At 41.8% G+C, this 26,118-nt stretch overlaps 1 protein-coding gene across 1 annotated transcript in view; it reads right to left on the reverse strand.

The window, feature by feature from the left end:
* Positions 1 to 26,118, reverse strand: part of vps13b (vacuolar protein sorting 13 homolog B) — a 460,668-nt gene that overhangs the window by 372,238 nt on the left and 62,312 nt on the right. Inside the window, 2 exon segments of the mRNA XM_079694034.1 lie at positions 743 to 910; positions 12,723 to 12,840. Of these exon segments, the coding sequence (XP_079550160.1) occupies positions 743 to 910; positions 12,723 to 12,840 (286 nt within the window).

Below are 26,118 nucleotides of genomic sequence, written 5' to 3' on the forward strand. Positions count from 1 at the left end.
AATCAATCAATCAATCAAGAGAGCTATCAAGGTGTTTGACAGAAAGCCACATTCATACCACCACTGTACCATCCTTGAAAAACACAATTTCTTGAGCTTTGACAATTTTAAGTATTTTAAAAGTATGTGCTTTGTTTATAAATGTTTACATGGACTCATTCTGGAATAGCCTCCCAACTGAGATACGGGATTGCCCCACTCTCAATAGTTTTAAAGGTCAACTCAAAGAATGGTTGAGAATCAAACAGAAGTGCAATCACCGCTAAATGCACTTTAATACCGGGGTAACTCATCTTGCACTTATTTAGCTCTTGTATCTTCTCTTGCACTTTATATGTCGTTGCTGCTACATTGTACTGCCATGTGGTAAATACTTGTGTCTGCTGCTCTTGCTCTTTGTGCATATCCTTTATTTTTGTTTTTTCTATGTTTGTAAAATGTAATTTTCTTAAATGTTTTATGTGAGGGACTGCGGATGGAGCTTAAAGCTAAATCTGGCAATATTACGCTTGATACATTTGAATGTTTTAAGTGTTCATTACTGTGCATTGTCCCTGCCAAATAAACGATTAAATAAACATGCTCCAATCAGAATGAGACTTCTCTAGCAGCTCACATTATGCATTTACATAAACAGCCATGACCTTAGTTTCAACAAACAAACTCAAACACATATTGTAATAGGTTCCTGTCTCAGTGGATGTACTAGTTAATCCAAGAAATATTAGTAGCCATTGCTCACCAGTAATGTCCATGAAGGCCCTCTCCCATATATCGTCCACAGTGTAGCACTCTGCTGAGGTAATGTTGACCGACAGCACAATGTCATCCTCCACGTACTTAAGGATCAGGTTGTTCACCACAATGTTCACGTTGTTCACAACACGTCTGATCAGACTCTGCACGTAACCTGCGAACACATAAACAAAACATGAGAAACATCTCAATCTGCGAAAAATGTAAACCAAATTACAGTGGCGAGCCATCAGGGCCCTCTAGGCCCTCTCTGAGAGCCTAAGATATTCTTCAAAATAATATTTAAAAACATTAAAAAAGATATTTATTTATTTTTATATTTAAAAAAATAAAGATTTGTTTTTTTTATATTTTCATTAGTTTTACGAAAATAACTTGATTTAATAGTATTTAAAATAACATTTCCAAAGAAATAAATCCTTCGAATCTGCCTATTCAGTTTCTGTTTGAATGTGAAGGGTTAAATGAAAGAAGCGAGTAACTGCGAGTTACTGTGAAGATAAGAGCTGATTGGTGGTCCAGCTATGAATTCACAGAGGGCCAGCTATAGTAACTGAAAGAGAGTAATGTCAAATGACAGTAGAATTGACCAATCATATCTTCCCTCTAAATGGGTGGGTTTTATTATCGCGGACTTTATGACTAGTTCCGCCTGCTGTGAAGCTTTTCTTGTTTCCATAGCAACAGCGTAAACTCGCCTTCAAAATAAAAGCATGTCCATACAAAATAGGAAGCAAAGCCAAATTACACTTAAGACATACAACTGCAACGAAGGTAACAAACACAATGCAATATCCTTTTCAATTTCAAAGAACACAAATTGGGTTGTATACAGGTGTTCTTTTGTGTGGTAGAGGGTCGCTTTCATTGATTCATTTTGCATCCCGGGCGGTTGTTTTGATATTCCGCTGAAGTATACGCTGTGACATAATAACTCTTTTTTTTTTTTTCTAGGGGGAAGGGGGGGTCAGAGGGCCTAGGTGTAAAAGTCACTGCTCGCCACTGCCTGATTATAAATAGAAAACATATGCAAACATGTACATGTAGGTACATTCAATAACATATTGAAGTGACTGTTATTTTGTTATTTTGTATATATTGATTATTGTGTTTTATCTTAATGTGTGCCTATGTGTAAATGTATCTGTTGATTGTATATATAGAGGAATGTACATATTATACATATTTGTATGTTGTATTCGGGATTGTTGGAAGCGTTATTTTGATCTGTCTGTACAAACACACAGACAAATTGACATTAAAGTTGACTTTGACAAACAAGAAGACATTGTAGAAATATAGCATAAAAGAGATCAATCCAGAGCTGCATTCCCTAAAAGTCAAAGCTATGTACTTCTGACCCCTGCTTTCATCAGTTGCTTGTAAATAACAATTTAATAATAATACATGTGATTGGGGTCTGAGACCAGAGGTTGGCGAAGACCCTATTGTAGCAACCCTGCCAAACACACACAAAATCGGGAAAACGTAGGGCAAAAACATAGAAACACACATGACAACATAACGGCCATTTTGAATTTAACGGACTCCTCCTCAAGTTTCCAATTTCCTTACGGGGACAATAAAGTATACCGTATGGTAAGGCTTTTATTGTCATGTGTGCATAGCTACAGTGTAGTTATGAAAATTACAATCTTAGGTCAAAGGCAACACAATAAAACAGATAAAATAGTATGAGTAAATAAAATAAAATGGAATATAATAGAAACAGAATATAATAGAAACTTTGCAGAATAGTCTATATACAGTAATTAGAATATTGATATATATGATATATATGAGTTGCAAACAGATGAATGTATGTTCTTTCAAAAGTGCAGGTGTTTAACATTCTTATAGCCTGTGGGATGAAACTGTCCCTGAGTCTGGTGGTTTTAGACCTCATGCTGCGGTAACGCCTGCCAGACGGCAGCAGACATATGCAGACAGTTTGTGGCTAGGGTGATGGGGGTCTTATGTAATCAGTGATGCAAGGAAGAAGATTTTTTTTTTTAAATATTGAAGTTAAAAGCATCAATCTGGTGCACTTTGAGAGCAACATTAGGAGATCTATGGATACATCTTTCAACACCCATATGAAACAGAACTTTTTCTTTTTGGATATTTTACAAATCACTCCCCTTTTAAACTCTATTCTTGTTATTTTTAACACATTTTTTGTTACTGTCATATAGTATTTTATACCCTTTTTTCATTTAGTCTCTAATGTCTCATTAATAACTATAATGATCATATCAAGGTGTGCCTTAACCTCACTGAGCTGAGGTTATTTGAGCCTCTCAGGAGAGAGCTCTCTTCCACCTGGTTGTAGAAAAGCTCTTTAAATTCGTTAGCATAGCTAGCTAACCAGATGCTAATAACAACAGATCGCCACTGTGCTTACAACTAAAGACACAGCCACGCAAACACTGCGGCATGTGTACGGCTCCTTATGGGTACTGCAATATTTGAAGAGCTGGAGCGGCGTTCCGGTGCTCTCCGTCAGCACTCTAGTCTACACTCCTTTCAGACGAGACATAAACCACGTGAAGACACGTTACGCTCGTTTTGTGTTCAAGGAACCTGTCCTTGGCCAGGAAAAACAGGCACTCTCTTGTTTAATTATTCTGCGATCTAGATTTCTTCTTTTTTTTTGAAGTGAGAAGTTGTCTGACAGAACGACAGAACGACGGACGACCACCCCCCCCCCAAAACGAAAACTCTTTGGTTCTCCATGAATTACAAAAGTCACCCAAATCAGCGTTAAAAAAGCGGGAGGCGCCGAAAAGCGACTAATTTGCATCACTGTGTAATCCTTAGGGCTTTCTTCTTGAGCCGTTGGGAGTAAAGATCTTCCATGAATGGCAGCTCCGTCCTGGTGATGTTCTGTGCAGTTTTCACCACCCCCGTAAAGCCTTATGATTGAGGGCGGTGCAGCTGCCGTACCAGGCCATGATGCAGCCAGGCAGGATACTCTCTATGGTGCACCTGTAGAAGTTGCAGAGTATCCAGGAGTCCATGTTGAACCTCCTCAGCCTGCGGAGGAAGAAGAGCTGTTGTCGAACTGTTTTGGTGATGACACCAGTGTGATGAGTCCATGTCAGGTTCTCAGTGATGTGGACACAGAGGAACCTGAAGCTGCTGACTCTCCACCGTAGTCCCATTGATGGTGATGGGGGTGTTTCCCTCTCTCTGCTGCTTCCTGTAATCCATAATCAGCTCCTTGGTTTCGCTGACATTATGATTTAGGTTGTTATCCTGGCACCAAGATGTCAGGTTTTCGACCTCTTCTCTGTAGGTGATCAGACCGATGACAGTCGTGTCATCAGCAAACTTCACGATGGTGTTGGAGCTGTGTGTGGCCAAGCAGTCATGTGTGAACAGGGAGTAGAGGAGAGGGCTGAGCACGCAGCCTTGAGGGGCTCCGGTGGGTGGAGGATGTGATGTTTCCCAACCGCACTGCCTGGGGTCTGCCCGTTAGAGGGCGCTGTTGAGCCTGAGGTCTCTGAGCTTGATGACCAGCTTGGAGGGCAAAATGGTGTTGAAAGCTGAACTGTAATCAATGAAAAGCATTCTCACATATGTGTTCCTCTGGTCCAGGTGTGAGAGGGCAGTGTGGAGGGGGGGGGGGGCCTATGGTGTCGCCTGTGGACCTGTTTGCTCTGTAGGCAAAACTGCAGGGGGTCCAGAGAGTCAGGGAGGGTGGAGGTGATGAATGTTTTGACTAACCGCTCAAAGCACTTCAGTGCGGTAGTCGTTGAGGCTGATGATTTGGGGACAGGAACTATGGTGGAGTGTTTAAAGCATGTGGGGACTACAGACTGCAGCAGGGACCTGTTGAAGATGTCTGTGAACACCTCTGCCAGCTAAACTGCACACACCTGAGAACATGGCCAGGGATGCCATCAGGTCCAGGAGCCTTGTGTGGGTTAACCCTTTTAAAGGATTTGCACACATCCGATAAAAAAAAAAGGGAAGGGCTCCTGGGCTTCATGTGCATCCACAGCCTGTCTGATCTCGAATCGTGCAAAAAGACTGTTCAGCTCATCTGGGAGAGATGCGCACGCAGACAGTCCCCCAGTACCCCCCGCTGCTCCTTTGTAATCCGTCATTGTTCTTAGGCTGGAGCCACACGAGAATGGTAACGCAAACGAACTGAAATCGTGATCAAAAAAGTCTTCCGTCCACATGCAATAGGCACCAGAAACGTGTCCTTCCATACGAGACCGCTCGACTCGCTGGAGACGCTGTAGTACATATGCCGGGCCTGTAAGTGGCGCTGTACTTCCGCCAAAAAATACACCAAAAGCAGCAAAGAAGACTTCCGAGCATGGTTTCCATGGTTGCCCTTCTGTTTATTCTCCGCGGTGGATTTAGCAGCAGAGGTGGGGAGAGGCAGGGCTCTTTTTCTCCGTCAGCAGCAGCTGATCTCTGATCCCTCTCTCCTGTCCGATTAGCCTTCACTCGCATTTATGTCCATATCGATTAGATCTAGCTAGTTATAGCTAATGATATGACTGCCTGATTGTCAAAGGACACCTAAACAATAAGCGACATTTTGACCGGAACATTTTAGATTTTGGAACGGAAACTCTGCCATGCGGGGGGGTCTGCTGGAGGCACCTGCTGGGTAAACTGTCCTGCGAGATACCGGGTCAAAGGTCATTGCTCAACGAAGTAAGAAAAAACTTAAAATATTACAGATAGGGGACTTTCAAGCATAAAATATGAAAGTATACAATAATAAATCCTCCTAACCAATGCCATTATTAATTCCTTCCATTTACTGTTAAACAAAGAATTACAAGTTAAACATATAAACCTTTAATACTTTTCCCTTATTTTCCAAACCAAATGTTTGTCTCCCTGGATCCGCATGTCTGGCTAAAGGGCACAACAGAACGGATAATTAGGCCAAGTGGTGCTGTAAACGAAAATATTTCCATGACTTGGTTAACTGTTCTGCCACTTGTACACACCTCACATGCATTAGCATAATCCAAATGACACAATTCTCATGAGGTTGCCGCCTGACCAAACAGAGTTGCAGGAAGAGAAGATGGCATAATATAAACACAACTCATAAACTAAACGTGTGTCTGACTTTGAGTAGATATCAACCTGGCCGAATGTCACTCTCCCTGTGTGTGTGTGTGTGTGTGTGTGTGTGTGTGTGTGTGTGTGTGTGTGTGTGTGTGTGTGTGTGTGTGTGTGTGTGTGTGTGTGTGTGTGTGTGTGTGTGTGTGTGTGTGTGTGTGTGTGTGTGTGTGTGTGTGTGCGTGTGTGCGTGTGTGCGTGTGCGTGTGCAGCCTGGAAAGCCATCACTTTACCTCCTGCTATTTCACTCTTTGTTTCTTATTTAGAAAGAGTGTCTCTTTTGCACTCTCTTACACTTGCTATATCTCTTCTTACCTTGCACTAAGTCCAGGGCCACAATTCTTCTCTCTGCAAGCCATCGCGATGCTAGAACTTCTGTAAACAATGGACACAGCCAACACCTGTGTTGTGGCCCACAGGGAAGAAGCCCACTTAAAACTGTTCAACCATAAAATGACTGGAAAAACCAGATTCTTTATTTGGTTTTAGAATAGGCCAAGTGCTCTATTCTGTGCAATACAGGAAATAAATGCTATAATTTCCTTGATCACAATTTGTCCTGTATATGGAAAGAATAAGTAGCTGTCGAGTGAAGGATTTAAAAGTTTCACACAAAAAGATTACTATATGGGCAACTTGCTTGCTTGTTATTCTGAAATATAATCAAGACAGTTTTCGAGCAAATACTAGCAGCTATTGTGGGACATAAAAGTTCACACAATTCTATAAATCCCTTTACTAGTATGGGATATTCTCTTTAAGTAGCATTTTCCAGTACAGCTGCTGTATTTAGTTTCTGAGCAAAGGCCCCAGTACCAGGACAGCAGTAGCACTGGACCATGGATTTGTCTCAGGAGTGTGTTTGCATTTCAGTCCATGCAAATCTCAATCTCCTCCACCACACGCATACTTACACAACCATGCACAACTCTTTAACAAATAAATACATTTGGGTACATGCATTCACACAGCCATACATACACATGGATTTAACACACAATATGAGCAATGAAATAAGCCTGTGTAGGTGCATTCTGTGCTTTTTTTTGGCAGAACGGGAATACTACCTTCCCCTGAATTTTGTCTGAGCAATATTATAATATTTATCAAAATGAGAATGGTTGGGACTTGAAATTGGAATCCATATTTTGTGAAAAATAAGTAGAAGTGTAGTACTGTATTGAAGAAGTCACACAATAATATGATGTTGCGGGTGATATAATGTTAAAATAAAAGACCTAGGTTGTCAAGAAAGCATTTGGGCACACTGTTAAGACACTACTTAGTAAATGTAAAGAAACACTTTGGGGCTCTTCAAGAGGGTTCAGTTTTGCAACTGCTGATCTCGAACATAACTTTGATCCATTAGGTAGCAGGCTAAAACTAGACTCAAAGTTAGACGTGCCACCAATAAATCTCTTTGAACCAATATAAAACAGAACACATTTTCTTCCGAGTGAATATGACCATTGCAGGAATCCCCGAAACGGAGAAATGCGGTTCTCACAAACAGTGGCCGCTGGTCCCCCACAAGCAGCAGTAACCATAATCACTCACAGAGTCCCCTAAGGTGTAAGCACTTGGTGTTTGGTCTTTGTGTGACTACCAACCCCATGGCATATGAATTAACATCACTATTTTCCACCACATGGAGAACAGGGAGGATAAATTAATTCAGCATGTGAGAGCTTAGGGCCAAATGACTGGATAATTGCTGGTGGTTGCTTTTTAGTGTCGGCCGTGTTTTGTTTTGGTTGTTTTGAAGGGGAGGGGAGCAGGCGCAACACAGAGGTTTGTCGACATAGATGCTGACGAAGAAGGAAGACGGGGCATTGCCCTGAGATGGTCTCATCTCATTTTTTTCCAATGGCAATTCCAAACCAACTGTTTAATTCGTTTTTTAACATAATAAAGCTACACAGTTTACACTTAGCAGACTTGGAATACTGGACTCGGACTCGAGTCGGTCTCTATCAAGTTCTCTCTTGAGTCTAGATGTACTCTGCCCCAGGCGTGTGCACCTGCGAGTCGAGTTCACGTACCGCGCGCCCCCGCTCTTCCCAGTGTAAAGATGTGCAGGGACTTCTCTAAACAATTCATTTAAGGAAATAAAACAACCACATTATAAAAGTTGACTTTGATCCAACAGAATGATTACTATTATTTATTTATGTTTATGACCCATCCCTAATAAAATAAAATTCATAAAAGAGCAACTTGCAGGTTAGAGACACCAGTGAATAAATGTGTAGGAAAATAATGAATACACTAGATTTTCCCAAAAATATACAGAAAAATACACTACAGTGACATCTGGCGTCGTTTTAGTAAGACATTTTTACTTCCGCATAAAAAAGCCTTGGCACGTGACCTCCCGCGTGTGACGTAACATGGGGGAGAGCAGCCGGTCTAACGTATGAATAAACATGGATCACAATGCTAGTTTTGACACAGAAGAGGTTGAAAATATATATTCGAATGCATATGATTATAATTATGAGCCTGTTAGGCGTCCAAGAGACCAGGAGCAGCCAAGGATTAGAAGAAATAACGGCCATCGGAGAGAAATGGAGCTGTGGTGTGTGGAGAACCAGTGGAGAACAGGGCAGCTGTCTTGGTGAGTGACCGGCGTTAGCTACAGTTAATGTTAACTAACGTCAGTCACATCACAACATTGTAAAGTTAGCTATCATATATCAGGCTATAACTAAAGTAGTATTGATAATATAGTAACGTTACTGACAGGACTGTTGATACTGATCCATAACAGAAACTAATGCGCAAGTATCAGCCGTATCTCGCGTTGCTTAATGCAACTCCACAATACGTCTTACGGTGCTGTGTACCGGAGGGGAGACGCGAGATACGGCTGATACTTGACGATCTGGCGGAAAAAGGTTGTGGAGCCTTCATTGATATGCCGTTGTAAATGGCTTAATGGAAAGCAGGTGTGTAGTCGGGGAGGGTGCACAGCTGATTGCAGCAGGTGAGTGGAGGTTGAGCCGGGAGCCAGGAGTGACAGCCACCACGCCCACACAAACAACACAGACAGGGGGAAACAAACAAACATAAAGGAGACGGCTGGAGCAGTACAGCCACCACAGCGTTACCTAATGCAACTCCACACTACGTCTTACGGTGCTGTGTACCGGAGGGGAGAGAGAGAGCAGCGAAGGGGGGAGAGAGAGAGAGAGCAGCGAAGGGGGGGAGAGAGATGTACTACGGTTTCCTGATAAACGTTTTGTTTTATAGGCTTCAGCTGTGGAGAGTACTGTATGTGCTGCAGGGAGGTGGATGCACCTCACACAACGCACCCAGGAACGAAAGCTAGCTCCGGTCCTTTTCCTGTTAGGGAAACTGTGGACTCGATGTCCTGACAGGCTGGAGTTTGTGCAACCTGCACCAACACAAGCTCACCATGATTAAAAATGGTGAAATGCAATGTAAAATGACCGAAAAAATACCAGCTCACTAAATCAAAACCACTCAAACCAACTACAAACTACTACCGCGGATTGGGCAGAGAAGGAGTCCGAGAAAGTTGCTCCCCCATGTGACGTAATATGACGCGTTTGACGTATGATGTTAAAAAAAAGCAGTTTTTAGTAGCAGAGCTCAAAACGGCTCCTTTCCCTCTGAATTCCTGCCCTTATGTCTTGTAAAACATATCAAATCCTGCATTAACATTTGTAATTGTAATTTTCAGGCAAGGTTAAGCATAAACGTAGTAAAAAAAAAAACCTGCAAGTTGCTCTTTAAGTACAGTGATGGTTTAGTTAGGTCAGTGCAATGTTAATGAAGGCAATCTTGGAACTCGACTCAACCTTGATAATAATAATAATAATATTAATATAAAAAATAAGCGTTATGTTTGTATAGCAAGTTTCATACAAGAATTGCAGCCCAAAGTGCTTTACAGCAGTTGTATAGACAAAAATTAGTATAAAGGTGACAGAATAAAAGCAATGTAGAAAATAAAAGGATAAAAGCAATGTAGACAATAACAAATATTGAACCAGGACCAAATCAACAGCTACATATAATCAAATACATCCACTCAGATTTACACATGATGGACTTGTGACTTGGTGTGTCAATTAGCCTATAGAAATTAAAATATGTTTGAAAAAAATTGAGGTTATACATCACAAAAATAGCTTTAGTTTTATGTTTTCCTTTTATAGTTTGTTATTGTCTTGTATATTATATACTATCAAAGTAAAGTCATAATTATAGCAATATTTACACAATGCTCACGATGAGTGAAACTGTGGATGATCTTTTGTGCCATTAACCATAATGGTGCTCTAGGAGGAGATTCAGGTCATAAGGTGGGAGGGGTTACCTTGGTTGGTTTGTGGCTAGTCGTTGCCCAACCAAAAAAAACAGTTGTGACATCACAAAGTGCCGTGGCCAAATCTGATTAGCTAATTTCCAGACAGGTTTTTGAATAGGTGGATCAGAAGAAAAAGATTATATATTTTCCTGAAAGATTCCGAATCTCTTAGCAAACTAGGACACATATTTATGTATAAAACACATGACAAAGTGGATTACCCCTAACAGGTGACCGTGATCTTGGTTGATTTGGGCGCTGGCTGCCCCTTCGCTTTCCCTCTCCTATCCTGTATGTGGTTCTGTTTGTGCTTGTGCTCATGTATATCAACCTGTGTGTGTGATGTAGTAATTTCCCCCTGGCGATTAATAAATGATGTGTTCCACTTATTATTATTATTATTATTATATTATTCTTAGGCAAACATCCTCTGCCTGTTAATTCCCACCTTTTAATAAGTCACCCACACACACACACACACACACACACACACACACACACACACACACACACACACACACACACACACACACACACACACACACACACACACACACACACACACACACACACACACACACACACACACACACACACACACACACACACACACACACACACACATCTAAGGCACCCTGCTTTAACAGCTGTGGAGAGATAATATCTCATAACATCAGCCTGGAAATGGATCCTCCCCTGATACAGGCAGCCGGGCGTGTAGGTTCATATACAGTTGCAAGAAAAAGTATGTTAACCCTTTGGAATGACCTGGATTTCTGCATAAGTTGGTCATAAAATGGAGGAAGCCACTGCTGTCCAGAAAAAACATTGCTGCACGTTTGAAGTTTGCAAAAGAGCACCTGGATGTTCCAAAATATTCTGTGGACAGATGAAACCAAAGTTGAGTTGTTTGGAAGGAACACGCAACGCTATGTGTGGAGAAAAAAAGGCACAGCACACCAACATCAAAACCTCATCCCAACTATGAAGTATGGTGGAGGGAGCATCATGGTTTGGGGCTGCTTTGCTGCCTCAGGGCCTGGACAGATTGCCATCATCGACGGAAAAATGAATTCTCAAGTTTATCAAGACATTTTGCTGGAGAACTTAAGGCCATCTGTCCACCAATTGAAGCTCAACAGAAGATGGGTGATGCAACAGGACAATGACCCAAAGCACAGAAGTAAATCAACAACAGAATGGCTTCAACAGAAGAAAATACGCCTTCTGGAGTGGCCCAGTCAGAGTCCTGACCTCAACCCAATTGAGATGCTGTGGCATGACCTCAAGAGAGCGATTCACACCAGACATCCCAAGATTATTGCTGAACTGAAACAGTTTTGTAAAGAGGAAAGGTCCAAAATTCCTCCTGACCGTTGTGCAGGTCTGATATGCAACTATAGGAAACGTTTGGTTGAGGTTATTGCTGCCAAAGGAGGGTCAACCAGTTATTAAATCCAAGGGTTCACATACTTTTTCCACCCTGCACTGTGAATGTTTACATGGTGTGTTCAATAAAAACATAAAAACATGTAATTGTTTGTGTGGTTTTAGCTTAAGCAGACTGTGTTTGTCTATTGTTGTGACTTAAATGAAGATCAGAACACATTTTATGACCAATTTATGCAAAAATCCAGGTAGTTCCAAAGGGTTCACACTTTTTCTTGCAACTGTATTCACGCATACGAGGGCTCTTGGAGTGAACCACACTGTTGACGGTGACCTAGCTCTTAAAGCTCAAGACGCCCTTCTTTCTCCTTCTTTTTTTCTCTTTTAAACCCATTTCTTCATATTTAAATCACTCCTTTGCCAACTACTTTCTCACCTTAGCAGTTTTCTCTCGAACCCTTTTCCCTGCCTGTGGAACTTTTATTTTTTCCTATTTACCCCCCAACAGGTTTGTTAAGTAGTTGAATTAAATGGCTGACATTGTGCATCTATTCACACTTTAACAAATATTCAAACTTTACCTTTATTTTTGATCTACAAATAGATATCTTTAACGTTTTGTGACTGCATCTTGCACGGTTTGTGACGCTATTTAGGCAAAATCTGTCGACAGACACACAGACTTACATGATGAAAAAATACCCAATAGTCATAAATATTTTTGAAGGCCATTATCCAGCCAGAAACAAACAAGGCCATTGTCTCTGAGGTGCTGTGAAGTGGTAGAAAAGGGCAGGCAAGGAATCCATGGCCCTGTAGGAGGCATGTGGTCAAGTGGCCTTGTTGATAAGAGCTATCACTGAGTGATTTATTACAGAGACATCCCCCACACTCTTTCTGGCTGATTTACTGGTTGAAATAGCAGTGCTACACAGCTCCTCCTAAATGCATTCTTACAGTGTAAACAGGTACTACCTCATTGGCAAAACTGGCCTCTTCAGGGATTGAACTACAACAAGCCAATATATTTAAATGACTTGTTTGGCATTCCTAGAGGTTAAAAGAAAAAACACAATTTATAAGGGAGCTGCCTCCCTGCCCAGGGAGGGGGAATAATTTCACTGGTCCCAGGGCCATTACTCACCTGGGGGCAGGTCGGGGTCGCTGGGGGCCGCCTGCTGAAGGCGGCGGGGCTTGGCCACAGCCTTGGAGCTGTCTGAGACACTGCGACTGGTGGAGCTAGATCCACTCTCGTGGTCATCCTGATGAAAAGAGAATGGGTGAAGTGAACACAGGGTGAAACAGTTCTTCAGTGCTCTTTTTTTATATTATAACAAGATAAAAGTATTTTTTTATTTAAAGAGCAATTTCCAGGTTAAAGACACCTGTGAATAAATGTGTAGGAAAATGATGAATACACTAGATTTTCAAAAAAATATACAGAAATATACACTAAAGTGACATCTGGCGTCGTTTTTGTAAGAAATGTTCACTTCCGCATAAAAAAGCCTCGGCACGTGACCTCCCGCATGTGACGTAACATGGGGGAAACAAGGGGGAGAGCGGCCGGTGTAACGTATTAATAAACATGGATCCCAATGCTAGTTTCGACACAGAAGACACAGCCACCACGCACACACAAACAACACAGACTGGGGGAAACAAACAAACACAAAGGAGACGGCTGGAGCAGTACAGCCACCACAGCGTTACCTAATGGAACTCCACACTACGTCTTACGGTGCCGTGTACCGGAGGGGAGAAAGAGAGAGCAGCGAAGGGGGGGGAGAGAGAAGTAATACGGTTTCCTGATAAAGCTGTGGAGAGTATGTGCTGCAGGGAGGTGGATGCACAACGCACCCAGGAACGAACGCTAGCTCCGGTCCTTTTTACTTTGGACTCGATGTCCTGACAGGCTGGTATTTGTGCAACCTGCACAAACACAATACTGCACCATGATTACAAATAGTGAAATACAATGTAAAACTACCGAAAAATACCAGCTCACTAAAACACAACAGCTCAACTCAACGCAACTACTAACTATACCCGCGGTCAGAGAGCAGAGATTTTTCCCCTTTGTTATGTAATATGACGCGTTTGACGTATGACCTTAAAAAAAAGCCGTTTTTAAGAGCAGAGCTTAAAATTGCTCCTTTCCCTCTGCTTGTAATTTTCAAGCAAGTTTAAGCATACATGTAGAAAAAAAACCAACCTGCAAGATACTCTTTAACTTTAGTTTAGCCGTATAGAAGTACAATAGGGTGGCAGTCCTAGTGTTCTCTAATATTTGTATTAATGCTTTCATTATGGCATTGTTCATTCATCAACCATGTTATCTTGCTTGTGTTAATCTGGTTGCATATAGAGTTACTATTCTGAGATTTTATCTGACAAATTATTTAGTATTTCAGAATCAGAATCAGAATACCTTTATTAGTCCCCCAGGGGGGAAATGTATGTAATTACAGCAGAAAAAAGAGCCACAGACAGCTTTTTAATGCATGTAACACATGTTACATATGTTACATGCATTAAAAAGTACTAAGTTATGATATAATAAAAAATACAATAACAAATAAATAAATAAAAAGTTACATAATTTTCAAAATACACATCCTGTAACAGTTCTTAGGATTTAGCAGCCAGGTATAAATGGCACAGTTTTAGCGGCATATACAGTGGGGCAAAAAAGTATTTAGTCAGCCACCAATTGTGCAAGTTCTCCCACTTAGAAAGATGAGAGAGGCCTGTAATTGTCATCCTAGGTATACCTCAACTATGAGAGACAAAATGAGAAAAAAGAAATCCAGAAAATCACATTGTCTGATTTTTAAAGAAGTTATCTGCAAATTATGGTGGAAAATAAGTATTTGGTCAATAACAAAAGTTCATCTCAATACTTTGTTATATACCCTTTGTTGGCAATGACAGAGGTCAAACGTTTTCTCTCAGTCTTCACAAGGTTTTCACACACTGTTGCTGGTATTTTGGCCCATTCCTCCATGCAGATCTCCTCTAGAGCAGTGATGTTTTGGGGCTGTCGCTGGGCAACACAGACTTTCAGCTCCCTCCAAAGATTTTCTATGGGGTTGAGATCTGGAGACTGGCTAGGCCACTCCAGGACCTTGAAATGCTTCTTACGAAGCCACTCCTTCATTGCCCGGGCGGTGTGTTTGGGATCATTGTCATGCTGAAAGACCCAGCCACGTTTCATCTTCAATGCCCTTGCTGATGGAAGGAGGTTGTCACTCGAAATCTCACGATACATGGCCCCATTCATTCTTTCCTTTACACGGATCAGTCGTCCTGGTCCCTTTGCAGAAAAACAGCCCCAAAACATGATGTTTCCACCCCCATGTTTCACAGTAGGTATGGTGTTCTTTGGATGCAACTCAGCATTCTTTCTCCTCCAAACACGTCTAGTTGAGTTTTTACTAGGGGTGCACCGAATGGGAAATTCTTGGCCGAAACCGATACCGAAAATAGGAAACAGTTGGCCGAAAACCGAATGCCCGACAATGATTAATAGAAATATATATAATGTATACATTTTTTACCAATGTTTTTCAGCTGCCTGATTATGGAAAAATAAATGATTATGGCAAAACTTAACTTAAATAATAATCACTATTATGGGTCCATAAAACATGTATTCAGTACTTTTGAATGCATATAGTACATTAATTCCAAGTCAAGTGCATTTTCTTTTCTCTGTAGGATAACTACAACAAAGTGCATTCAGAACAAAGCCAAGGTGCTTTAAAACTGCATAAACATCTAGGCCAGTAGGCCTACAACAAAATAGTGTAAATAAAGACTGTAACAGCCAGGCCTTCAACAACAACAAATGCACCTATAAGTGCATGCATACAAATGTGCAAACTGGATAAATCCACATGAATGTAACTATTTACAAATGAAATTACAATTGAATTTCAAGAATCTGTAAATAAGGCTGTCTGTCCTCATAATCAAAGTAGTAAACATTGTATAAAGATACATAAAGTGAAAACTGGATACAAAATCCACAATCAATTACAAATTAAATTACAATTTCAAGAATCTGCAAATAAGGTGGTCTGTCCTCATGAGCAATGTAAACAACATTGTATCATTTCGATACCGCAAGTACAATATATTGAACACTGTGCTGCTGTCATTTCCCCCTAATGATAACCTGAGATGGTGAATTATAACTCACAATGAAAATTGTTCAGGAAAGTGGGTATAGAGTAGACATGTAGAACTAGATAAGCTTATGATAAGCCAGCCTTGTCTACTTATTAAGGAAAAGTGGGAGGTTCTTTTTAATGAACATTAGCTTCTCTGCTTTATCAGCCATAAGTCTGTTCCTCTTCTCATCAAGCACATGAGAGGCAGCGCTGAACAGTCTCTCGCTGTCAGTGCTTGTGATTTGATCTTACTCCGCATATTTGTCCGGGTGTTTTGATTTCAAGTGGTGGAGTAATCCCGAAGTGGTGAAAGTCTTTGCAGTTACACCCCCTCGAGAAATGTCAGCTGAACACGTTTTACAAATCGCAATCCGCGCCTCTTTCTCTGATATTTTTAAATATCTCCAAGCGGCAGACATGTTGGCTGTAAGCCAGCCGCGAGCATGGTCGCGCAACGTGCTTGTCGCCGCGTTTTGATTACGTCATCACAACAACACGTTAGTTTACCAACGTAACCCTGTTCTCTGACATTCTGTGATATTTTTCCGGTGCTAGAACTCTTTCGGCCGAAAGGGCCTTTTTAACCATTTTCGGCCAACCATTTTCGGCCAACCATTTTCGGCCAATCATTTTCGGCGGCCGAATATTCGGTGCATCCCTAGTTTTTACCAAACAGTTCTATTTTGATTTCATCTGACCATATGACATTCTCCCAATCCTCTTCTGGATCATCTAAATGCTCTCGAGCAAACTTCAGACGGGCCTGGACATGTACTGGCTTAAGCAGGGGGACACGTCTGGCACTGCAGGATTTGAGTCCCTGGCGGCGTAGTGTGTTACTGATGGTAGCCTTTGTTACTTTGGTCCCAGCTCTCTGCAGGTCATTGACTAGGTCCCCCCGTGTGGTTCTGGGATTTTTGCTCACTGTTCTTGTGATCATTTTGACCCCACGGGGTGAGATCTTGCATGGAGCCCCAAATCGAGGGAGATTATCAGTGGTCTTGTATGTCTTCCATTTTCTAATAATTGCTCCCACAGTTGATTTCTTCACACCAAGCTGCTTACCTATTGCAGATTCAGTCTTCCCAGCCTGGTGCAGGTCTACAATTGTGTTGCTGTTGTCCTTTGACAGCTCTTTGGTCTTGGCCATAGTGGAGTTTGGAGTGTGACTGTTTGAGGTTGTGGACAGGTGTCTTTTATACTGATAACGAATTCAAACAGGTGAAATTAATACAGTTAACAAGTGGAGGACAGAGGAGGCTCTTAAAGAAGAAGTTACAGGTCTGTGAGAGCCAGAAATCTTGTTTGTTTGCAGGTGACCAAATACTTATTTTACCGAGGAATTTACCAATTAATTAAAAATCCTACAATGTGATTTCCTGGATTCTTTCCCCCCATTCTGTCTCTCATAGTTGAAGTGCACCTAGGATGAAAATTAGAGGCCTCTCATATTTTTAAGTGGGAGAACTTGCACAATTGGTGGCTGACTAAATACTTTTTTGCCCCACTGTATATATATATATATATATATATATATATATATCTATATATATATATATATATATATATCTATATATATATATATATATATATATTGCACATATATCACATATTGCACATAGTTGGATGGTATTTAACAGCAGCAAGTTACACAATACACATCTTGTAACAGTTCTAAGGATTTAGTAGCCAGGTATATATTACACAGTTATTAATGACATAGATATATATATATTGCAAATATAGCACATATTGCAAATAGTTGGTTGGTATTTAACACCAAGGGGTGTTATAGTCTGTGTTGTGGTGTGTGTGTGGGGGTCTACTAGGGGCTGTGCTGGTTGTATAGTCTGACCGCTGCAGGAAGGAAGGACCTGAGGTATCTCTCCGTGAGACAGCGGGGGTGCAGCAGCCTATCGCTGAAGGAGCTGCACAGTGAGGACTGGGTGTCCTGGAGGGGGTGGGGCACATTGTCCAGCAGGGAGGACAGCTTGGCTGCCATTCTCCTATCTCCCACAACCAGTGTCCAGAGCACTCCCCATGACAGAGCTGGCCTTCTTTACCAGTCTGTTCAGTCTCTTCCTGTCAGCAGCCGAGATTCTGCTGTCCCAGCAGACCACACCATAGAAAAATGGCTAATGCCACAACAGAGTCACAAAATGTCTGAAGGAGTACCCCCTGCACCCTGAAATACCTCAGTCTCCTCAGCAGAAAGAGTCTGCTCTGTCCCTTCTTGTACAGAGCAGCAGAATTATCCGTCCAGTCCAGTTTATAGTTCAGATGAACGCCCAGGTATTTGTAAGATTTCACAATCTCAATGTCTGCTCCCTGGATGTTCACTGGTGTCAGGGGAGTGTTGGCGCCGTCTGAAATCCACCACCAGTCTTCCCTGCGTTGAGCTGGAGGTGGTTCCTCTGGCACCAGAAGGTGAAGTCCTGCGTCAGGTCCCTGTACTTCCTGTCGTCCTTGTTGGAGATGAGGCCAACGATGGCGGAGTCGTCAGAGAACTTCTGCAGGTGACAGGTTGCAGTGTTGTGAGTGAAGTCTGCAGTGTAGAGGGTGAAGAGAAACAGTGCCAGCCCCCGTACTGCTGATGATGGTGTCTGATGCCCCTTTCACACCAATGCGGTTCCAGGGCCGGTTCGGACCTAGAGCCTGATAAGCACCGATTTGTCCTGTTCACACCACAGCGGAGCCGGCTCTAAGCACCGAAAACCGGTGCTTACCAAGCACCGAAAACCGGTGCTTACCAAGCACCAAAAAATGTTTGGTCTAGAAGCAAGAACCGCATATGTCACGCCTACGTCGGAGGCGGGGGCAGTGGCGGGATCAACCTGAGCAATAACAGTTTATAGCGAGTGCGGCAAATGAAAGTTGTAACCAGGTTGTAACAAGCAGTAGCGCTGACCAAAGTGACTAGAACGCAACCACACACTTGTTTGTACCTTACTTTGACCATCCGTGCGCTGTCATTGATCATTGTGGAGAGCAGGCAGACGTTTTGTTTTGTATTATAGCAGCTATCGGATGGAATCAATACATGGGCTGCACAAGTTGTCATGTCGGACTATCACAAGTAGAATCATAATGAAAAATATGCCGGTAAAATGTGCCTGCGGAAAACGGCTTATGCCACATTAGGATAGCAACAAGTAGTCAAGATAGTCAGTTTAGCTTCGGTTGCTATGCTAACATCACCCATTTTATACCAGAGAAACTTTCATAACAGCGTTGTGATGCCAAACAGCGGGCAGCACTGCAGCAGGCAGCACTACAGCAGGCAGCACTACAGCAGGCAGCACTACAGCGGTCAGTAAATGCCGCTGAAACACATTAATAAACAATGAACCACGGCACTCTGGAGAAAAGTATAAGGGTTGAGAAGTACTTATTTCATTTAATCTGGCTTCGTATGATTAAAAAGCAACACGATCATCGACCCGACGCCGTTGGGGAGAAAATCAGCGACGTAAACGGTGACGTCATGATGCAGCAGCAACAGCACCAGTCGGGCTCTGGGCGGTGTGAACAAAACTGGGGCTGAAAATAAAAACCGGTTCCGAACCAGAAGAGCATTAGCACGGAGCTGGAAAGGGAACCGAGTTGGTGTGAAAGGGGCATGATTGACACTCCCTGGTCCTCACGTACTGTGGACGGTTGGTGAGGTAGTCCAGGATCCAGGAGGTGAGGTGGTGATCCACCCCCGAGAGCTGCAGCTTGTCTCCCAGGAGCGGGGGCTGGATGGTATTGAAATAATTAAATAAACTTTAGTAATAAGAACCAATGCAACCTGCCTTATTTAACTATAACACGTGTATTATTATTTTCATTAAAATATTGGTGTTCCTGTAAGATAAGCAAGTATCTTTCCTCATGCATGGCTACTGTATGTGTGCAATGAACAAAGGAGCATTTACCATACATAGTTTTTTAGCCACTTATCACACTAAATCTTCCCCCTAACCTAGCTCCCACCTCCATTTAACAAACATCTCCGTGGGCTCTAAAAATAAAGTCTTTAAGGGTGAAGGTCTCCTCCACAACTGCACGTCATCTGTACTGAGACTGTTAAGCCCAGGAATGCAAGGTTAAGATGTGTGTGCGTGTGTGCGTGCGTGTGTGAGAGAGAATGCAAGTGCGAGCTTGTGTGTGGTTTATAGAATGCCTCAGACCATTTCACTTAGAGATTAGGTGCAATTAAGCTGTAGGGAAATAGGGACAAAACAAGACTGACAGCCAATGACCTTCACTCAATTAGTGCTGGGGTAGATACAAGTTTAACTTAAGCCTAGTAAATCTATAAATGCAAAAAGAGAGAAAAACACAATAACGCAATATATTCAAACACTCTAACCTGATTAATTTATAGTAATCCTGCCTGTCATCAAACATAATCTGGCTAAAGACCAACAATGAAACACAAGAGCACATTCTACAGTTTAAAAAATAAACAGAAAATGCATTGATTAGGTTTATCTAAAAAAAAAAAAGAAAAAAAAAAGAAACCATAAATCAAATTCATGCTGAGGAGTACACACTTAAAGTATTAGCCTATAAGACGCAGAGATGGAGTACTCGAGTCTTGGACTCGGACTCGAGTCGGATTTGAGTGCCGATTTTCGGGACTCGTGACTCGAATCGGACTCACGCACTGATTGACGCGGACTCGGACTCGTGAATTCTCACGCACGATGGCTCTGACTCGTGATGTTTTAGCCCACGATGACCCGGACTCTGACTCGTGAATTTGTCGCCAATGATGACTCAGACTCGACTTGTACATTGACGCTCAGACTTGTATACAATCATTACCGACGTAAGAGCTTGTGCACTTATCAGCCAGGTGCTAAAAACCCAATGTAACTATTTAGTAGGGATGTAACGATATATCGAATATTGCGGTAAATAGATGTCTCAATACCGTCGTTAATTGTTTTTAAATCTTTTTTTTTTTTAAACCTTTATTGAACCAGATAACCCTAACCCATTGAGGTCATCAATCTCTTTTTCAAGGGAAACCTGTCCAACATGGCAACAAGTAGGTTACAACATGAACATAAAACAACAGATAACACAAAAGGACATCGTATTTAGAGGGGTTATGTACATACCTAGAGACATAGACAAGTACCAACAGTATATTTATATCTCGCCCTGTCAATAAGCCTCACCTTCTTGGCAAAAACTGTATTGTTTTTGAAGTGGTGGAGAGACAATGCACAGTTTTACCCACTGCTGTCACCCATGGCCAAAGCATATCTCTCTGTCCCAGCAACATCAGTACCAAGCAAGAGAGTTGTTTCCAAAGCAGGGGATATTGTAAACGACCAAACATCCCAGCTTCTACCTGGAAATGTGGACATGCTTATATTCCTAAAAGATAACCTTGATGATGCTGAGTGAGTGAGTTAGTGAGTTAGAGTTGAGTTACTTGAAAAATTAAAGTGAAACTTGATTTATTCTATTGCAGGTTCTGATTATTATAATAATAATAATAATAATAATAATAGATTTAATTTGTTAGCGCTTTTACAGGTGCTCAAAGACGCTTTACAGATAATAGTGAAGAGAAAAGAAAAGAGAAGAAAGGAACAACAAATAAATATAACGTTAAAGTTAAAGTCAAATAATACAAAAACAATCCCACATTAAAAGCCAGATTGAAGAGGTGTGTTTTTGTGAGTTTTTTGAAGGTGGTGAGGTCGGTGCAGTCTCTGATGGGTTGTGGGAGTGAGTTCCAGAGGGAGGGGGCAGCGACGGAGAAGGCTCTGTCCCCCCAGATCCGGTGATTGGTGCGGGTGGGGATGGATAGGAGGTTGGCTTCTGATGAGCGGAGGCAGCGGGAAGGGGTGTGGTGGTGCAGCAGGTCTGTGAGGTAGGGGGGGGCCTGATTGTTGAGGGCTTTGTGAGTAATGAGGAGGACTTTGAAGTGGATTCTTTGACGGACGGGGAGCCAGTGGAGGTTCTCGAGGATGGGAGTGATGTGGTCTCGGTCTGGTTATTAAATTGTTGGCACTTTAAAATACTACTATCCTACTAAAATGCTGTACAAATCAGATTTATGATTTAATAAATATCGTACCGTGGAGTTTTTATCGCGATATTATCGTACCGTGAGTTTTTGGTATCGTTACATCCCTACTATTTAGTATATGTTAATTTATTCGTCATCTATCCGTCATTATATATGTATGTCAAGTGTTTACGCTGCTCCGTTAAAGGAGGAAAATATTGGCATACAAATACAGTCACTTCTCTAAAAGGTAACTCATTTTAAATATAGTTAGACATATTAAAGGTAATTTACAATAATAATAATAACAATCCTGGAAATCCTTGAAATCTTCGCTTTGCTCCCCCACAATGCAGTTCGGCGAAAAGCGAGGCAACGTGACGTCACCCCATTCAAAGTGAATGGGCAGAAGCGTTGGAAGATTTTTTTAACGCTGATGTGTGGAAGGGCCGTAACAGAAAGCAGGCTCTAACAGTAAATCATTGTGTGTGTGTGTGTGTGTGTGTGTGTGTGTGCGTGCGTGCGTGCGTGCGTGCGTGCGTGCGTGCGTGCGTGCGTGCGTGTGTGTGAGTTGATGTGCCAGGCAGACAGGCAGGTCTCAGTAGCTTATCTGGCATATAAATGGTCAAAAATTCTACATTCTCCGCCTACGAGTTCCCCGTTCGAGCGAAGGACTATTCCTTCTCAATGTAGCATGATATTGGATATGCGCTTAACTTGTCCTGGATTGGAATTTTTCCGATCATTCCCCAAGGAGGAGTTCGCAAGAATGTAATTTATTTATTTAAAACAAGGGACAGTGTACATTAATCAACATATTAAAAACATGTAAAAGTACTCGAATTAGCAAAAAGGCTAGTTGTCATCAATAGTCCATTTGCCAGATGGTGATAGACATCCTAAAAGCAATAATAAAAATACCAATACATTGTTATACCATTGTACATAAAGTGGGGCAAAAAAGTATTTAGTCAGCCACCAATTGTGCAAGTTCTCCCACTTAAAAAGAGGAGAGAGGCCTGTAATGTTCATCCTAGGTACACTTCAACTATGAGATTCAGAATGGGGGGAAAGAATCCAGGAAATCACATTGTAGGATTTTTAATTAATTAATTGGTAAATTCCTCGGTAAAAATAAGTATTTGGTCACCTACAAACAAACCAAATTTATGGCTCTCACAGACCTGTAACTTCTTCTTTAAGAGCCTCCTCTGTCCTCCACTCGTTAACTGTATTAATGGCACCTGTTTGAACTCGTTATCAGTATAAAAGACACCTGTCCACAACCTCAAACAGTCACACTCCAAACTCCACTATGGCCAAGACCAAAGAGCTGTCAAAGGACACCAGAAACAAAATTGTAGACCTGCACCAGGCTGGGAAGACTGAATCTGCAATAGGTAAGCAGCTTGGTGTGAAGAAATCAACTGTGGGAGCAATTATTAGAAAATGGAAGACATACAAGACCACTGATAATCTCCCTCGATCTGGGGATCCACGCAAGATCTCACCCCGTGGGGTCAAAATGATCACAAGAACGGTGAGTGAAAATCCCAGAACCACACGGGGGGACCTACTCAATGACATGCAGAGAGCTGGGACCAAAGTAACAAAGGCTACCATCAGTAACACACTACGCCGCCAGGGACTCAAATCCTGCAGTGCCAGACGTGTCCCCCTGCTTAAAGGCCATGTAACGCATCTAATACAGGTGTTTTTTAACATGTAGTTTAGATATCACCAGATTAAAAATAAATATAAATGTTTAAAGTTTGGTCATAATTAAATGACATATACGTAAAAAACGATGTTGGTTCCGAAGTTTGCCGAGTACGCCCCCGATCACTCCCGAACGAGCGGTGACGTCACACGTGGCAAATATTGCCATTTGATCAAATCAGTCCAAATGGCAAGCAACGCGACAACTTCAGCCAGCGACAGCGATCATTCAAGCTCAGATTCGGTGGGTTATCTGGATTCAGTTACAGAAGTAGAGAGTAAACCAGCTAGCCTTTCACTTCAAGGCATCTTGCCTTATCAGTACGAGCCTCCTGCCCGGCAATCGAACAACGAGGCAGAAACTTGTGAAAGAGAAGCGGATTCCGCAGCCGGCAAGACTCGAGTCGGCAATACTGAATGGTAAATTCTGTTTTATTTAATTTGACCTGCACTAAATGTCGATCTTAATTTGTCATCTGTTCCTCACACGTCCGGCAGATATTGTTTTTTTTTAATGTTATGTACAATATTCAGGTGTACATGTCAATGCTGTGAAAGCATGCCCACTGCAGATGAATGTGTATGCTGCAGAGAGATCTGGCAGGTGATGGAACAAATAGACAGTTTGCAACCTACTGAGCAGATAGCATAGTCCTGTATCGGGTCGGGTATCCGCGGGTACCCGACGGGTGACCCGCAAAAAAGGTGATTTGCGGGTGGTATTTTTTCAAACGCTTTTTTCCGGGTTCGCTTCTGGGTAAAACAAAGATGATGCGGGTCGGGTTGCGGGTGTTGCATAATAAATATATTTAAACAATAATAATTTTGTTTAATGTTTAAATCCTCAGACCTCTCCTCCGCGGGACCGAGCATAATCATAACCTCTGCAGTGCATCTATCTGCTGCTGAGCGCACCACATTCTGATTGGCTGAGGTGAAGCTCTCTATAGCGGAGAATACAGCATTTTCAATAACTCTTCCTCAAGAGCAAAATCCAACGTCTGGGAGGCTTTTGGTGTCATCCTAGATGGAGAAAATAACCAACATCCCAGGCTTTTTGAGCCAAATATGCAACTGCGTGTGTTAATAATTGCACGTTTTCACTGCTTATATATATGCGGGTTCGGGTCGGGTTGCGGATCTTGTGCCGGCGGGTCGGGTCGGGTTGCGGAACTAATTGGCAATATGTGCGGGTAGCGGGGCGGGTTCGGTATTGCACGTCACGGGTGCGGGGCGGGAGCGGGTCTTGAAATTCATACCCGTGCAGGACTCTGCCAGATAGAAGACACCGACGAGAAACCAAGGTGCATTATTAGCCACCCAGGCTTTAGAGAAGGCTGTCTCAGTGTTTGGACACTGAAAATAGCGTATCTTCAATACAAACAACAACACAGAGCAGTTGATGGCCCACTACACCAGTAAGTAAATATTGATTGACCCAACTGCCTATTGCAGCTTTGCTTTCATATAATACTTTTATTCGCTACAGATATGGTACACTTTTAAAGATACCATTAAACTCTTTCAAGCAGTCAAAAACAGCTTGGCTTTTATTTTTTCTGTGTATGCAAGTTCAATGTATGCTTGGGAAAAGAAACAACTACACATGTGAGGAAATATATAAGAGGTCTATGATTCTGTCAAGCAGTCATGTACAACCTCATATTTATTTTGTACAAGTAAAATACAAATATCATGTTATAAGCCAATTTGTAACCATTGCTATAGTACTACATAACATTTTATTTTTCTCCAAATATATTTATAATCTGTATACTTTTTTTTCATTAGGAAGTATCGATATACAGCTTATCGACAGTTTGTATGTTGGTGCTGGGGTGTACTCGGCCCAAAAATCAGAGTCCCGCTGCCTGCATGTGCTGTAACCGAGATACGGAAGACTTACCCTGAACCGGGAGGCCACTATCAGGGATTTCAATGGCCAAATCTGTAATTTGACATAAGTCATGCAGCTGAACTGGTTAAAATGGTTTCGCATGATGTAAATAATTTACAAAGTATATCATTTACAATATTATTTTTCCAAAGAAACATGTAAATATAACAACATTTTCCAAATCACAAGTTTGTAAGATTGTATTAATTTACTGTTTGATAAATAAAAAAGGGTTCTTTTGTTAATTTTTCACTTGTAACATTTGATCTTTATTGCAGTGTACATTAGTCTATTTTGGTATATGTGCGAGCCCACAAATAATTAAAAGTGGTAAAAATAATAAAGATATTCAGACGTAATTCATTTTTGGCCTTACTTATTTCACTTCAACTTTTATATATTTCAGTCACTAGGCAAGTTCACTGTACTCTGGTGACATTTAGCTCAAGCTGGCATAACACCTGTAGTAACTTAATTCTGACCCGAGTTTTGTGCACAATCTTCCAGCACCTATGATCAATGTTTATAGCAATCAGGAAACATTCACAGCTCACAACTACACATCGCTTCCCCATCATGAATTGTTAGATAAAAAAAGTTTAGCGAGGTCCGGTTACACATATGTTGAGCGAAAATAGCGGAAGGATACAAAACAAACAATCCAGACGAGGCTGGTGTTTGCCACGTGTGACGTCACACAGCTGGGTTAATGGCTGGCAAGCTTTTCGCTACCGGA

This window comes from Notothenia rossii (genome assembly GCF_949606895.1).
Source record: "Notothenia rossii genome assembly, chromosome: 7".
Classification (NCBI taxonomy): domain Eukaryota; kingdom Metazoa; phylum Chordata; class Actinopteri; order Perciformes; family Nototheniidae; genus Notothenia; species Notothenia rossii.